Genomic DNA, 18,082 nt, shown 5'->3' with positions numbered 1-18,082 from the left:
TAGGGCTCTTCAGCTTGGAGAAAGGCGGCTGAGGGGAGATATGATAGAGGTCTTTAAATAATGAGTGGAGTTGAACAGGTAGATTGTGAAGCGTCTGTTTATGCTTTCCAAAAATACTAGGACTAGAGGGCATGCGATGAAGCTACAAGTAGTAAATTTAAATTAATCAGAGGAAATTTTTCTTCACTCAACGTGTAATTAAACTCTGAATTCGTTGCTGGAGAATGTGGTAAAGGCAGTTAGCTTAGCGGAGTTTAAAAAGGTTTGGGACGGCTTCCTAAAGGAAAAGTCCATAGACCATTATAAATTGAACGTGGGGGATAGTGACGTAGAAGATGCCTCACAGGAAGCCTCCAAATCTATTGAACACCTCCAAAAAACGGTATTAACTTTAGAAGAGAAAGTGGAAGATGATTTGGAAAACCGTTCGCGTAGAAATAATCTCAGACTGATAGGCATACCAGAGTCAATACCAGATGCAGATCTGAGAGACTTTCTGGGAAACCCAGCTCACTAAGCTATTGCAAATCAGCGCACAGTGGGACAACTGAAGATAGAACGGACGCATCGTCTGGGCCGAGGAAGAGGCAAATGCACGCCCACGCTTGGTCATACTGAGACTTCTTAATTATCAACATAAGATGGAGATCCTAGCAGCTCTTCGGAAAGGAGGAACGTTGGAAGTGGAAGGACAAAAGATATTATGCTTTCAAGACTATTCCACTAAAGTGTCCTTTCAACGTAAGCAATTTTCGCCCATTTGCGGGCGACTACACAAAATGCGGATAAAATTCAGCTTACTATATCCGGCTAAACTCAGGATTCAACATAATGGGAAAGTGAGAATTTGTGACACGGTAGAAGCCGCTCAGACACTGGTGGATCGCCTGGAAGAGAGACAGTTCGGAAGCATCAAGAGACACATGAGTAAAAAACCCGAGATTCATCAGTGGGAGCGACATTGCTGAACGACAAGGGGCAGCGAGAGGCAGAAGATCTTAACTATAACTGCTGTGAATTACTAAAGTTGGTCTTGATACTGTATTTGATGTTATATAGGGGGGCTGTGAATTTAAGGGGGAGGGAGGTAATATGTACATAAGCAAAAAGTAGGGGTGGGGGTTCCCTGATCGGTAGCACGGAGGCAGACAGCACATTTGGTGCTGTTCAGACTTGGGGAAGGGGGGAAGACGGGAGGATGGGAGAGGGAAGGGGGGAGGGAGGGAGGGAGGGTAGAGGGAAGATTAGGTATTTCAGGGCAGAAAGGGAGAAGGGCAACACAAGGAATACACAAAGAGCTTCAAAAGGAGGGGAATCTAGAGAATTCTTACAATATCAGAAGTGGGAGGGGTATAGGCTGGGAGACCCCTCCTGCACACAGAGAGATAATTGCCAGATGCTCAAAAAATGCTTGAGGATATGTGATGGTCCTTAAGGTGGTGACATGGAACGTGGGAGGTATTTCATCACCGATTAAACGGCAGAAGATCCTCCAAGCACTCCATAAGCAACAGGTATCGGTAGCAATGCTTCAGGAAACACACTTAACAGCCAAAGAACATGAGAAATTATGTCGATGGTGGGTAGGATCATATTATGATTCACCAGCACTGGGGAAAAAGCAGGGGTAATAATACTGATCAAGAAAGGGATCCATATCATTACACATAAGATCATAGCAGATAAAGAAGGAAGATATGTGTTGGCACACCTGACAATAGAACGTCAACCCATGGTTTTGTGCAATATCTATGCTCCAAACACTTATAACAAAACATTTTATAAAAAACTTCTACATCACCTAACAGGTCTAGAAGGAGTTCCCCTGCTGTTAGGGGGAGATTTCAATGAAGTAGGAGATCCCAATTTGGACAGGTCACATGGGGATAAAAAGAGGAGAGCGGGAGCAGAATCTAGAGGAATTGGGCTACTGAGTGGGGTCCTTGACCTGGTGGATGTGTGGAGAACCTTACACCCGTTGGAACGAGATTACACCCACCTGTCCCGGGCGCACGACACCATGTCGAGGATCGACTATATTTTTATCTCCCGTTCACTATTTACAAAAATTCGCAAGGCGGAAATAGGACCCATAAAAATATCAGACCATGCAATGGTAATGGTCTTATGGGAACCCACAGAGAGTAAGGCTAGCACATACCAATGGAAGTTCCCTACAAGGTTATATAAAGACAGAAAATTTCGGGAATTTATACTAGCCAAATATAGACAGTTTCAAGACACTAATCAGGAGCATAGGGCGGCCCCCATATTATACTGGGACACAGCAAAGGCAGTATTAAGGGGTGAGATTATTGCGTATACTAGCCACCAGAAAAAGATATGGGAAAAGGAATTGCAAAGGTTAGAAAAAGAAATCACCCGCTTGAGACGCGAGTATGGACGCCATCATGACATTCGGCTGAAAGTTAAGCTTTTAGAAATGCAGCAAACACTGAATGAAAGAATACACGATAAAAACACAAAAAATTATATGTATATAGGTATCAATTATACAAATATGCAAATAAAAGTGGTAGGATGATGGCCAGGATGGCAAACCCAAGACAAGGAAATTATAAGATAAACGCGTTATATTCTTCAGAAGGGGTGTTAGAAAATAAAGATGATTGTATAAATCGTATCATGCAAAAATATTATCAGAGGCTTTATGCTTCACCTGACCCGCCCCCGATGGATAGTGAGATCTACCTGGCGGGACAGGAGCTCCCGCAGATAGACACACAAAGTCTGGCCATGCTAAATGCTCCCATGACAACAGAGGAGGTATCATGGGCAATACAGCAAGCGCCACTAGGGAAGGCCCCAGGCCCTGATGGATATAGGGGAGAATTATATAAATTGATGAAGGAGGAAATAGTAGAACCCCTTACCGCAATGTTTAACATGATAGTGCAAGAGCAACGAATGCCCACGTCATTACGAACAGCACAGATTATAGTACTTCCAAAACCAGGAAAAGATGTACAAAAGCCTGAATCATACAGACCTATTTCGCTACTAAATTTTGAAGCAAAATTGTTTGCAAAAGTCCTGGCAAATCGCTTGTCCCGAATATTACCAGATGTTATAGAAGAATCACAGGTAGGGTTTGTACAGGGCAGAACTATTACTAAAAATGTAAGAAAGATATTGGTAACATTAGAGGAGGTATTTACAAAGGACACGCCCTCAATATTAGTAAGTTTCGATGCCGAAAAGGCGTTCGATAGGGTGGTCTGGGATTTTTTATTTGGCACACTAGATGCATATGGCATAAGAGGATTATTCCAGGACGCAATCAAAGCCTTATATTATCTTCCACAGGCCCAGGTATGGGTTAATGGAATATTATCCCCATCATTCTCTGTCCATAGGGGGACCAGGCAGGGATGCCCCCTGTCACCTTTACTGTTTGTGTTAACGCTAGATCCACTGCTTAGAGATATCCGACGCAACCCTGATGTGCAGGGAGTCAGGGTTGGCACAGAAATTTTTAAAATAGCTGCCTTCGCTGATGATTTGCTGGCTCATGTAATTTCTCCAGAGACATCACTGAAGGCGCTATTAGAATGTATGGCAGAGTATGGGGATTTCTCTGGCTTTAAGCTAAACCTGGAGAAATCAGAAGTATTAAGTAGGAAAGAGGATCAAATGGGAGAGTGGCACAGACAGCTGCCATTGAGGAGGGCAGGGGAATCCTTTCGATATCTAGGGGTGCGATTAACTATGGATACTACCATTCTGTACAGGATAAATATTGACAAGCTGCTACAAGATACCAAAAGGGTTCTGGAGAGATGGAATTACCTGCCTTTATCATTAATAGGCAGAATAAATCTCTTCAAAATGATCATATTCCCGAGATGGCTCTATATCTTGCAGGTGTTGCCAATACATATATTGAGTAAAGATTTAAGGAAATTAAATAGGATGTGTCGGCAATTTGTGTGGGGGGGAAAGAAGTCTAAACTACGATTTGAATACTTATACGATGGGTGGGCTCAGGGTGGATTGGGTTTCCCCTGTATTAGACGTTACAATCAGGCATGTCTTTTAAGACACATCAGGGATTGGATATTTAACACACATCAACACACGTCAACTAACTGGGAACGTGCATTCTTTGACCCGTGGCACTTGAATTTCCTTCTGCAGGCAAAAACAAAGAGTTTACCAACTACCTGCAGAAGAAGTATACTGTTGCAACCATTGCGACGTGCTTGGCAGTCTCTTATGCATAACTGGGGACAAGACCCTAATGTTAGTGACCAACTTCCAATACAGGGAAATAGGGACTTCCCCCCCGGATTGGAGAAAGGGGTAATGGCTAGATGGTCGGAAATGGGAATCACTCTATTTGAACACTTAATGAATGAAGAGGGGAATCTGCATAGTTTTCAGGACCTGCAGCAGAGACAGGTATTGGCCCAGAGGGATTATTATACATATAGACAATTGCATCATTACTGGCATAGTTTGGATCAGGCAGCCCTGGGCACAAAACTGGGTCAGAAGGTGCGGGAATTCCTGGAAGGGGACGCACATGGACAGGTATCAATATCGAGCCTACATAAAGCCCTGGTCCCACTTGGACCCCCCAGAACATATGAGAAGCTCAAAGACAAATGGAGCAAAGACTTGGGATATGAGCTGAAGGGAATAAATTTTGCAAAACTAATTGGAAGCATACCTGGGCAGATGGGGGGGGGGGGCAGAATTACAAGAGAGTCAATTCAGGGTTATTCACCGAGGCTATATAACACAATCTCAGGCTGTAAGGGCGGGATGGAGCTCTGATTCTCAATGCCTTAAATGCCACAGAGAGAAGAACACATTTTTGCATGCATTTTGGTGGTGTGATAAAATAAAACCATTCTGGAGAGCGATACAGGAGTACTTAGAACAACTATTGGAACAAGGTTACACCCTCTTGGAGAGGAGTACTTTGAACAAAACTAATGCCTATGGGATATCGGATAAAAATTTGGAGGTTATTTTTATGTAAAGCATTTGCGTGGGGCAAAAAATGTATATTGAGACATTGGTTGCAGGAAGAACCACCATCTGTATGGTTATGGAGGAATAAGCTACATGAGCTAATGTTGTGGGAGGCAAGAGAAGCATATGACAACTTGAGGAGAAGAAAGAAATTTCTTAACGTTTGGAATCATTATTTACAAAATGTATCCCACAAAGCCAGAAGTGCTGTACTTAACAGGCTGGGGTCGATATAATGAAGCCAGAAGCCCACGTGTAAGCAATTAAGGACTGGGCAAGGTTTGACGAGAATGTTAGTAGGAATCATGAAGCTCAAACTCAGAGGTTGTTGCTTCTCATTTCTTGGAAGGGGGGGGGGGGGGGGAGGGGGGAGGCAGTAAAAGTTTTAAAAAAGTGATGGGATAGGCATGTTGTAAGTTATGTGGTTAATATAGAAATATTGGAAAGGATATAAAATGTAAACATTTCATATGCTTGAACTGGAGTATGTCCATCAATAAAAACCGTTTATATATAAACAAATCAATAATACACAGAGTAAAACAAGAGACATAATTATTGGAGATTAATATAAAAAGTTTATTGGTTATGCAATTGTCTGGTAATTGTACAGGACCACATTCATGAATACTTAAGAAAGAAAGGAAGGGGGGGAAGTTTGGGGGGGAATTGGATGATAGAAGTTTTAGGTTCATTAATATATGACGGAATTATTTGTTATTAGATTTATGCTGATGGATACAGAATTGTCTACCATGTGATCTCATCAATAACAATTGTTGAAATATTAAAAGTTAAATATAGAGTACAGTAAAAAGGGGGAGGGGAGAAAAGTTACATAAAAATTTGATGACTGTACGCAATGCTGTATTCTTGAAATGTTACTTCGCTGAGTTCTGTAAAACTGCACTGATGCCGCCATGTTAAGGTGGATTTGTACTTTTTGACTTGTCATCAATAAAAACCGTTGAAACATAAATTGAACTTGGGGAAAATCCACTAATTCTGGAACAAGCAGTATAAAATGTTTAGTACTTTTTGGGGGGATCTTGCCAGGTATTTGTGACCTGGATTGGCCACTGTTGGAAACAGGATTCTGGGCTTGATGGACCTTTGGTCTGTCCCAGTATGGCAATACGTATTTATGTATTTTGTGGTAGCAGAACTGCAAGAACATAAGAAATAAATCTGCACAATCTTATTGGAGACATCTGCAATAGATGAATCATTGGAGACATCTGCAATAGATGAATCCAAAGATTAGTGCAAAGTTTGCTTTCTTGAAATTTTACCTTCAAATTAAAGGCGCACATAAAACAAAATGAACTGAACATGCGGTTTAAAAAATGTCATTCTTTACAACAGTAAAATTTCACTTTGCCACCAAAACTACAGGGGCTATAGTAAAGCCCTACACATTCCTTATGCTCATTGTGTACTGACTAATGCTCACCCTGACTCCACTATATCTCAGGGTCCATTACAGAACAATAGCTAGGAGACCTTTCAGGTCAGTTAAACAAGAAAGTTCCAATGTAAAATAAACTTTGTGCCCTGAAACTACTTATTCATTTATTTAAGTCAGGAGTTCTCAACCCAGTCCTCGGGACACAAGCCAGTCAGGTTTTCCGGAAACCCATAATGAATATTCATGAGCTAGATCTGTATAAAATAGAGCCAGTGCATGCAAATTTATCTCACGCATATTCATTGTGGATATCTTGAAAACTAGACTTGCTTGGTGTGTCCTGAGGACTGAGTTCAGAACCCCAGATTTAAACAAACAAAAATATTCAAACTAGTACAGCTACAATATTGGTTATAAATTCACTGAGCGCTATCAAATAAAAAGTTATTTCATGACCAGGATGTAAATAATAACATATGCTTATATTGATGAATTAAATATTCTTCACCTTTTGAAATTCACTTGTAACAGAATATAAGCTTTATGTTGTTTTTTTTTTCACTTTGTGAAACTGCAAACTAAATTAAACTACCCTAGAGGCATTTGCCTTCCACTTCCTGTGTTTCAAAGCCCTGGAAGCTTTCTTCTTTGCAAAGAAGCTAATTAGAAGCTAATTAGAAGCTAATTAGAAGTTACTGACAGACACAGACTAGGTAAAAATACACTGTTCATAGCACTGCCCAATCCCTTCTTGTACACATAAGTACATAAGTTTCTCCGAGGACAAGCAGGCTGCTTGTTCTCACGACTGGGTTGACGTCCACGGCAGCCCCCACCAACCGGAACAAAACTTCGCGGGCGGTCCCGCACGCAGGGCACGCCCACCGCGCATGCGCGGCCATCTTCCCGCCCTTGCGCGACCATTCCCGCTCAGTTTTTTTCAATTCCACGCTGGAGAGAGACATGCTTTCGTCTCTCTCTGTCAGCCCCGGAAACCGGATCGCGGCCTAGCCGCGAGTTTTTCTTCGAGGTTTTTCTCTTCGTGCGTGTTCGCGCTTCATTTTTCCCCCCCCCCCAAAAAAAGAAGTTGTCCCCTCGTCATCTTTAGCGGGGGCGCCTCGTTGCGGCCTTGTGGCCGCACGGTCATTTTCTTTTCAGGTGTGCTTTTCACCGCCACCATAGACGACTTTGATTTCGCCGACGTGATTTTTCCGTCGATGTCCTCGAAGGTCCCGAGCGGATTCAAGAAGTTTGGTCGGTGCGGCCGGCAGATCTCGCAAACCGATACCCACGCTTGGTGCCTCCAGTGCCTTGGGCCGGAGCATAATACCAATACGTGCACCTTGTGTCTCGGCTTGCGGAAGTGGACACAGGTGGCGAGGCAAGTTCTACGGGACCGTCTTTTTGGAACTTGCGCCGGCCCCTCGACGTCGACGGCATCGGTGTTGACGGCCGGATCTTCGGTACCGGTACCGATGTCGATGAAATCGGCACCGACGATGGCATCGACCCTGTTGGCCCGCGAAGTTTTGTTCCGGTTGGTGGGGGCTGCAGTGGACGTCAACTCAGTCGTGAGAACAATCAGCCTGCTGTTCTCGGAGAACACCTGCTACAGGTATGTATCATTCGCTATTGCCATACTGGGACAGACCAAAGGTCCATCAAGCCCAGCATCCTATTTCCAACAGTGGCCAATCCAGGTCACAAATACCTAGCAAGATACCTAAAAAGTACAAAACATTTCATGCTGCTTGTCCCAGAAATAGTGGATTTTCCCCAAGTCCAATTTAATAATTGCTTATGGGATTTTCCTTTAGAAAGCTGGCCAAACCTTTTTTTAAAACTCTGCTAAGCTAACCACCTTTACCGCATTCTCTGGCAACGAATTCCACAGTTTAATTACACGTTGAGTGAAGAAACATTTTCTCCGATTCGTTTTAAATTTACCACTCTGTAGCTTCATCGCATGCCCCCAATTCCTAGTACTTTTGGAAAGCGTAAACAGACTTTTCACGTCTACCTGTTCCACGCCACTCATTATTTTATAGACCTCTATCATATCTCCCTTCAGACGTCTTTTCTCCAAGCTGAAGAGCCCCAATTAATGTCCTGTTCTCATGCTGCTGGACTGCCACGGTAATTAAATCCCTCTGAAACCTTGTTTTCACACTTGAAGAGTTTTCTTGTTTCCTGAGGAACCCCTCACCACCAATGGTTTGTTACATCTTTGAGACTAGTACAACTGCAACATCAAAGTCACTTTGATGCATTAACCACTGTCCCCACAGATACTAGTCCCTGATTCTATAACTGGGCACCCACATTTATAGAATACTATCACTTTCATGGCTAAGCGTACAATTATGTGCCCAAGTGGCAGCAAAACACCAAAGCACTTTTCTGTAATGGTGTGTGTAATGCAGTGGCGTAGCTACGTGGGGCCAGGGGGGCTTGGGACCCCGTAGATTTGGCCCTGGACCCCCCTGCTGCCGACCCTCTCAACCCCCTCTCCCGCCGCCAACTGCCTTTGCTGGCAGGGGACCCCAACTCCCGCCAGCCGAGGTCCTCTTCTTCTCGCAAAAGGCTTCCTTCTGTTTCTGACGTCCTGCACGTACAACATGCAGGACGTCAGACTCACAGAACAAAGCCTTGCAGATCAGCTGGTCTGCAAGGCTTCGTTCTGTGAGTCTGACGTCCTGCACGTACAACGTCAGAAACAGAAGGAAGCCTTTTGCGAGAAGAAGAGGACCTCGGCTGGCAGGGGTTGGGGTTCCCCACCAGCATAGGTAGGCAACGGCGGGTTGGCGGCAGGAGGGGGGTTTAAAGGGTCGTCGGCAAGGGGGGGGCAAAGTTGGTAGTGGTGTTGGCAATGGCGGGGGGGGGGGGGGGGTCCGGCGGCGCCAGGGGGGGCTAAAATGTACCCCCTCACCTCGGGCTCTGGACCCCCCTCCCGCCGAAGTCTGGCTACGCCCCTGGTGTATGTAAATGCGAAGGGAGTGTTCCTATGGGAGAGCAAAGGCGGGCTGCCACTTACACAATACAGTAAGTTACGCATATGCGTGTTAAGTGCACAGCATGTAAATGCGAATGGGTGTCCACATTGGTGGACTATGGAAGGGGCACAGGCATAATTACACCAGCTCTATGACTGGTATATCTACAGCGCTTAAACGTTAGGCGCACCCATACAGGTTACACTAGTAGTCTATAAATGGAACTTGGTGCCCAATTGCGGTTATAGGAAATAATAGGAGTGGCCTAGTGGTTAGGGTGGTGGAACTTTGGTCCTGAGGAACTGAGTTCAATTCCCAATTTCAGGCACCAGGCAGCTCCTTGTGACTCTGGGCAAGTCACTATCCCTCCATTGCCCCATGTAAGCCGCATTGAGCCTGCCAGGAGTGGGAAGCGCGGGGTACAAATGTAACAACAACAACAACAAAAATACTAGTAAGAAAGGCCTGTTTCTCAATCAAATGAAATAGGCGCTAGCAAGGGTTTTTATCTATTTGTGTTTTGTTTTGACCTGAATTGTTCCTGGGCTGGCGTTTGGCGTGCGGGGTAGCGGGGCTGCAGGTCGAACTTGCGCTGCTGTTGCTTGAGTCCTGCAGTCGGAGAGTAGTGCACCGCGCTTGCAGCCCCGCCGCAATGCCTCTCAGGGGCCCATGCTGCAGCCAGGGTATCGCGCTGCCTAGATGGAGACGTGTGAGCGCCGAGCCGGGGACCCTAGGCTGCACCCTTGATATGGAAGCGCAGCGCAGTAGCAGCGGCGACGGCACGGGCTCGAGGCGGCACAGGAGAGAGCGGCTCGTGAGCCAGGGAGTCTTCCTGTACTCCCTCCTGCTCAGTGTTCGCTGCATCTCCGGTATCCTGCAGCAGCCCGGTAATTTCCATGAATGTTCGACGAAGCTGCCTGGGCCCACACTGCTGGTTGCTTGGGCTCTCTGGATGACGTCATCCGAGGCTTCAGTCCCAGGCACAGTCAATCAGAATAGAGGCACAGGCCCAGGCAGCTTCATGGAACGTTCATGGTGCAAATTATTATATAGGATGGTCTCTCTCCATACCATCAGGGTGCCTAATAGGAGGTGCCCACTTATAGAACTTCCTCCAATGGCTTAATTTTATAAACGTTTTCCACATGTAAAGTCTATTTACACATGGAAAGGCTGTTATAAAATTGTGTGGCCACATATACGTATATAAGTATGCATGCCACAAAGATTATGTATAATTATAGGAGTTTGCAAAAACTTGGCAGCTTCTACACAGAAGTGCCGGGCCTTATGGGTTTAGATTCTATACCATACGCCTAAAAAACTGGCACCAAAAATACCTGCTTAAGTAGTATTCTATAAGCCATACCTAAAGTTTGTTGCGGTTCACAGAATAAACTGTTAAGCAGAGAGGTTGTGCATAATTCAGGCACTGCCATTTGCACCAACAAAAGCATAGTACAAATGCCTGTACTTAAATTTACATGCGGAGCAGCCATATTCTGTAATTATGTAACTCAAACCACGCCCCCATTCTGCTCCCGAAATACCTATGCTCCCCTTTCTTGGACCATGCATAATTTTAGGTGATCTCACACCTAAATTTACATACATTAGTCCCAATTAAATTGAATTGCTTGTTAAGCCAATTATGGCACTAATTGCCTCATTATTCCATTAATTGCATGCGCTAATCAGGACATGCCTAAATCTGCACACGCAATTTTGGCAACCTTTATAGAATCAGGTGGGTATAAGTGGTTGTGGCAATTTTGCCACTTCTAAGTATAAGTGCCGTGTAAATTTTGACCCACCCAAATTATGCCTATACCATGCCCCTCTGAAATTTGTGTGTCCCAGGGGCCGATGCACAAAACTTTCTGTGCTAGCAACATGCTCTTGTTCGAGCCGGTATTCAGCGAGAAATGCTTTTTACCTGTCAATTGTAGCAGACTACAAGAATCATATGCACATTATTACAGTAGCTGGGTTACTATTTAAATCTGCATTCCAAGCGATGCACAGCTTTTTATGAGCAATCCACAGAATGCAACCTCTACGTTTTATCAGGAAATTTTTATGGGAGGTCAGGAGCTGTTGGAGAATGATGGGGGCTTCTCAACGGAGCAGTGCTTTTAATGAAATGGAGTTGTTCCCCTAACAATCACAGCCCAAAATGAACTCATGCTGATGTACAGAATCCTCTGTCCCGTTAAACTGTACAGGGTCCCATGAAAAAAATGCTACACAAGGCTTTCATATACGCACATAAAAGCCGCATGTATGAAAGCTGTGTGTAGCAGTGAAACACTGTGGAGGCACTTCCATAGCATGTGATGTTTTGGACATGTGGTTGAAGTTTTTTCTTGCTTCTATTTTGTCTGGTCCTGTTTGTCCTGGCCAGACTTTTAAGGCCATCCTCTGGTATACAGGCATGTTTGACAGCCAGTTGTGGACACAGTGACCCTCAAGTAGCTGGTATGAAGCCATGGTGTGTGAAACACTGTGGAGGAACGTCCATAGCGCATAGCAGCCACGCTTGCACTGCAAAGTGGCTGCTGCTCTTACCATGTGCTGGTGCTTTCCCTACTGAGCTGCTTTTTGTAATTGCGAGCTGCTCATTTGCATGCAATTTTCTTTGGGCATGCTTGCTACTTCCAACTCTGTAACTTTTACCAAGGATCTTAACGCAATGTTTTTTTGCAGGGATATTGTGCATCCGCCTGTAAAGTCCCAGGAATCAATGCATATACCCCTGGATTCTATATACCACGCCTAGAGATCTGCACCAAAATCCAGGCGTATTCTATAACAGTGCATGTAACTTAATTGGCTTGACAAGCTAATCAGCGTTGACAATAGCATTTACCAATAATAAGCAGTAATTGGTAATAATTAGAATTTAGGCACATAACTCACTAAGCGTATTCTGTAATGAACTGTGCCTAAATTCTAAAGTGTGCAATTCAAAAGGGGTGTGACTATGGGTGGAAATAGGCGTTTCATGGGAATTCAAAAATTTACATGTGTAGTTATAGAATATGGCCCAGTGCACGTAAACCTACGCACAGGGATTTATGCCATATTTTCATTGGTGTAAGTAGAGGTGCCTAGTTTTAGGTACTAGGATATCAACTAAACATAGTGCTATATACCGTGCCTAAATCTAGATGCTGCTTATAGACTATGCTTAGGTGGAAATGTTTGCTGCCTGGATTTTTTAGGCATCTTATATAGAACTGGCCCCTAACCAGTTTCTTTCTGAAATCAACATTTGCATGGGTATGTGATCTACACATGTAAATTTGCCACTATTTCCAGGTGTAGATGCTTCTCAAATGACCTCCATTACTTCTTAACCTTCATCAACATAAAATGTAAAATTATGCTCATTCAATCCTGCCCCCCTTTTTTTTCCTGTTTTGATTAATCAAGGCCTGGAACGGAAGAGCTCTAATGCTAATCCATAAAATTATTTTTGTAAGGAATCAAAGGTTTCAATCATCTCTTATCCATCTTAATCAGAAAGCAATCCAAGGGTACAACAAATCCTCAAATAAACAAAAAACCCCAAACTATTCAATTTATTGCACAGTATTAGAAAATGTTCCATACCAGCCCACGAGGATGTGGCCCACATGTTCAGTAGATCCATCAGGCTTTCGGGCATCTTGAAGTCGACTAAGAAGTTCTGACCAAAATAAAATTAGAAAATATAATTTATTTCAGTGACATCATTAATATAACTAATGTAAAGTCATAGTTCTGCCAGTGCGATAAGTAACACTAGTACGACACCTTTTTTTTGTGTGCCAAATGTAGGTCTGAAGGTTATAATTTACTTAAAGTACAGTATACTATACCTTCATGAAGAGGAATCAGAGAGTCCAGAGTTCCAAAGATTTGATTTAACTCTTGCTCAGTCATTATAGAAAGTTTGAGCATGGGATCATGATAAGCCTGTACAAATAATATTAAAGCAAGCATGAAAAAAAAGGGAAGAGAAAACAGACTCACAACCAAAGCGAAGATCATATGTGATGACTATTCACAGATTAAATATATTGCCAGTAACACATTCTGAGGACAGTATTGAAACAGGCTGGCTGATTTGTACCCATGGACCTGCAAGCTAATTTTCAGTTTGGAAGTAGGGCAGTTCCATGGGATTCCGTTCATAAGTGTAAAGCATGCAGGGTCAAGCACACACAGGATTGGTTTTCAAAATAAGAATCCCGTGCATGTACTTATAGCAGGTCTCCCCTCCCCCCCAATCCCACCTCTTTTCCAAATGGGAAACTCTGTGGACAGTTTACATACTTTCACTGTGTATGTGGGGTAGAGAGAGAATGTCATAGGAGCTTTTGTTTTCCACAAACACCCTTAACTCAAAAAATTCCCTTTAAAATTCCACCCTCCATTTGTTTTTTGTTTTCCCACCTTTTTCTCTTTTGCCTGTTTCTGCTGGCATCACCCTACCACAGAATGGCCTACTTGAGTGGTACAGAAATCCCTTGTTGGCCTGAGAGCTTGAGGTATAGGCTATAAGGCTGATATACAGCACCTCTGGATAATCATTACAGGAATGGTGGCAGCTACCTTATTTCTCTCCTCTGGGCCCAAGCACATTGCCCTCTGTGCCCTGCACAGACCTAACCAAACCCTTCTGGACAACATCTGAATCCTCTCTACTACAATGCACTACCACTGTAATTGGTAGTGGTTTTCACACTACCTATACAACTCACTATAGTCAAGGCTCAGTAATACCTCATATGGCCAGAGTATGAATTCTGTGGGTTTAGAAATTTGAACAAGTGATTTGAACTTATGATTTATGGATCTACATACCATGAACTCATACCAAAGTATGGTTGGAACAATACATGGTATTTCTTTCCAGTAAGTTTGAATATATGAAAGAGGCGGTGTTCATCTCAAGCTCCTGCAACTTAGATTAAAAAATAATCTTTTTATTTTATGGTTCCAATTTTTACATACTTCTGTTCAGTCTGTTTTGATGCACTAGTCCTGTTTTACTCTGAGGTTCTTTCCTTCATTTAGTTTTATTTCACTTGCTTTGTTTTGAGATAGACAACCTTGCCTTCCTTCCACATTATAAGTAGTTTTTCAACCCTATTGAAAGTCTGCAGACCTACAGAAATTTTTATTACTGCTGGGCTTCCTAAGTACAGTTGCCTAATAGCACCTGAAACATCAAGAATTTGCCTTGGCCCAGTAGACCAAGAGACCTTGGGGATCCTAATGGTGTATGGAAATGGAACCTATGATTCCCACTGACACAAGAGAGGACGTAAGTGCAAGAGGTCAAATCACCTGTCTAACAGTACCTAAATTATTACCTTACTGCCATAGACCCAAGCTATACCGGGCATCTCCAGACTAGTCTTTAAACCACAAGCCTGATGAATGTCAGATTGACTACTAAGAAATCCTCAGTGATCCATGATGTCTAGATATTATTGAAAGATGACATGTTAGGAATAACTGAAACCTGGCTAAATGAAACCAGGGGATTGCCACTCTGCCTGAACTATGGCCAACATCCAACATCGACCAAGGGATGGGGATAGGGGTGTGGAGTAGCAGTCCTGGCCCAGGACATGCATGATTAACCGTACAGAGTCGCCATCTCCCATCTAACTGAATTAGATTCACTTTTAATTCAGCTAGAAGAAGAGAAACCAATCTTACTGTTCATGGTATACCAAGCACCTCATCTGTACATGAAATCCTCAATCTGATTACAGAAGTGACCCTGAGTTTCTCTAGGCTGATGAGCATGGAAGACTTTATCTACATATTGAAACGCAGACTTATCACAGCTGTCTTCAGGATACAGCACGAGGATTCATATAAGGCTAAATTTAAAACTGTCTGTGATCTTTAAGGCCCTTAAAGAAAAGGTTCAGGCTAGGAGTGGCCTAGTGGTTAGGGTGGTGGACTTTGGTCCTGGGGAACTGAGGAACTGAGTTTGATTCCCACATCAGGGCAGCAGGCCAGCTCCTTGTGACTCTGGGGCAAGTCACTTAAACCCTCCATTGCCCCTGTAAGCCGCACTGAGCCTGCCATGAGTGGGAAAGCACAGGGTACAAATGGTAGACAACAACAACAACAAAAAATGAGCCGAGTACTCCAAGAACAGGACCTCCCTTTGCTGTCTATTAAGTTTAAACGTGTATTGTGTTGAAAGTGCAAGTAACATACTATGCTTAATATGCACTGCTTGTTTGAATATTTTTCTGTTGTAATTGTTTATTGCTTATGTCTGGGTTATGCTTGTTGTATGTTGCTTTGTGAATTTCTTCAAAAAGGTGGTAAGTAAAAAGTAACTAACTAAATAACTGGCTAAAATGCAATAGAAATGAAGGATTACCTTTTTTGCTAATTTCAAGTCTTCAATTAAATCTTCTTCTCCTTTGGAAAGCTCAAAGATGGCCTGTAAATAAAAGACATATGTAATAGTTTTAATAGTTACACTACCTTTGACTTTCTGAACCCTACTTGAAGTTAAAAAAGTAAGACACGTGGAGGGGCAGTTTCAATATGACCTCTAAATCCAATTTGGACGTTTTGCTGAAAACGTCCAAAAAATCAAATGTGTGACATGGCCACTTTCAAACCTGAAAAGCATCTATCTTTTTCTTTCGAAAATAGCCATTCCTAGATGTTTTTGCTCAGTGCGTTTTTCTTTTGTGACCATTAAAAATATTTTTAAAAAAAGGCCCAAGGAAAAACGCACAAAAACAAGCCACTGGAATGTATGGGGTGGGGGTGGGGGGGCAGCATTCATAGTGGACTGGCCACACAGACATCCTAGCAGAGCAGTGGGGCACCCTAGTGGGCACCGCAGTGGACTTCAGATAAAAGCTCCCAGGTGCACATCTCACTATTACCGCCTTATACTGTATGCTGAGCCCTCCAAAAACCAACAAAAAACCTACTGTACAGAACTGTACAGCACAACAGCCCTTATATCTGCAGGTGTCACCTATATGTGGGTACAATAGGTTTTGGGTAGGTTTTGGAGGGCTCACACTTTCCACCACAAGTGAACAGGCCACAAGACTACTCCAGGGACCTGTCTTGATTTCAGGTTCGGGGGGGGGGGGGGGGGGCAGGGAGAGGATTGATAAAAAGGGCATAGGATTGATAAAAAAGGACATAGAATTTCATATCTGGTGTTGGATATGTGACATATGGCTTGAGCGTCTTGTTGAAACTTGTGGATGTAATTTTGTATCCATGTCATTTAATAAAACAGATTTAAACATATCTAAAATAACAGTTGTGTAAAAGACAGTGTTGTTCTTTAGAAGTGAAGATTAAAGAGGTTCAGGCTGTCTAATATTTCAACATATTTTATATCCAAAGATTGATGTGTGAGCAGACAACCCCACCACCCCTCCAATTTCTAAGAATTTAACTTTAATTTCCATTTGACTAGAAGAGATAAGAACGTAAGAATAGCCATACTGGGTCAGACGAATGGTCCGTCTATCCTAGTATCCTGCTTCCAACAGTGGCCAATCCAGGCTATGGACTTTTCCCCCAGGAACTTGTCCAAACCTTTTTAAACCCAGATACACTAACTACTGTTACTACTACCTCTGGCAGCGAGTTCCAGGGCTTAACTATTCTTTGAATGAAAAAATATAATACCACTTTTGAATACTACATACTTTTAACACTCATCTTCATGTTAGTACAATATGACTGCTTAGTAAAAATTAGTAAAAAGTAAACCTGACTGGTTCTGACCAGTTGAAACCGGTTCAGACAGGTTCTGACCACTTTGAACTGGTTCTAACTGGATGAAACTGGTAAAGACCAGGGAGAGAAAACTAACAACTTATAGCAGCAGCTTCAGAGAGCATTTTCCATCTCACAGATAGGCTGCAGAGAATACCTTCTCCTGCTTAGACTTAGCCTGGCCTCAGAATGACATCTATAGTATATCTCCTATCAACTGAGCTCTCTTTTCATCAAGCACTGCCATTTCCCTCCCCTCACCCTCCCCACTGACAGTTTGAACTTCGTGGGTGTGGCTTGGATCTCTTTCAGGGAGAGAAACTAACAACTTATAGCAGCAGCTTCAGAGAGCATTTTCCATCTCACAGATAGGCTGCAGAGAATACCTTCTCCTGGTTTAGACTTAGCCTGGGCCTCAGAATGACATCCTATAGTATATCTCCTATCAAACTGAGCTCTCTTTTTCAATCAAGCACTGCCATTTCCTCCCCTCACCCTCCCCACTGACAGTTTGAACTTCGTGGGTGTGGCTTGGATCTCTTTCAGGGAGAGGAAAACTAACAACTTATAGCAGCAGCTTCAGAGAGCATTTTCCATCTCACAGATAGGCTGCAGAGAATACCTCTCCTGCTTCCACCCACCCTACCCCTCTACCCACCACCCCTAGAGTGACATGTCTTATATAACCTCCCTATCACCCACTCATTACTTTACCTCACCCATTTCTATTCTTCTATCACCTTCTCCCACTACTCCAACCAGAGTTACACCTAATCACACTGACCACCCTTCAACATCTTCTGTCCTTTCTGTGACTGTTCTCTTGTGCTTGACTGCTTAAATATTTTAAATTTAAATGCTTTACTTTTGTCTATTAGATGGTAAGCTCTTTGAGCAGGGACTGTCT

At 43.2% G+C, this 18,082-nt stretch overlaps 1 protein-coding gene across 1 annotated transcript in view; it reads right to left on the bottom strand.

Annotated features, from left to right (window-relative positions):
• Positions 1-18,082, bottom strand: part of ARHGEF3 (Rho guanine nucleotide exchange factor 3) — a 256,348-nt gene that overhangs the window by 18,376 nt on the left and 219,890 nt on the right. Inside the window, 3 exon segments of the mRNA XM_030205432.1 lie at positions 13,018-13,093; positions 13,266-13,362; positions 15,800-15,862. Of these exon segments, the coding sequence (XP_030061292.1) occupies positions 13,018-13,093; positions 13,266-13,362; positions 15,800-15,862 (236 nt within the window).

Source organism: Microcaecilia unicolor, chromosome 6 (assembly GCF_901765095.1).
Source record: "Microcaecilia unicolor chromosome 6, aMicUni1.1, whole genome shotgun sequence".
Taxonomy (NCBI): domain Eukaryota; kingdom Metazoa; phylum Chordata; class Amphibia; order Gymnophiona; family Siphonopidae; genus Microcaecilia; species Microcaecilia unicolor.
The sequence above is the reverse complement of the archived record's forward strand: the minus strand, read 5'-3'. Positions and strand labels throughout refer to the sequence as shown.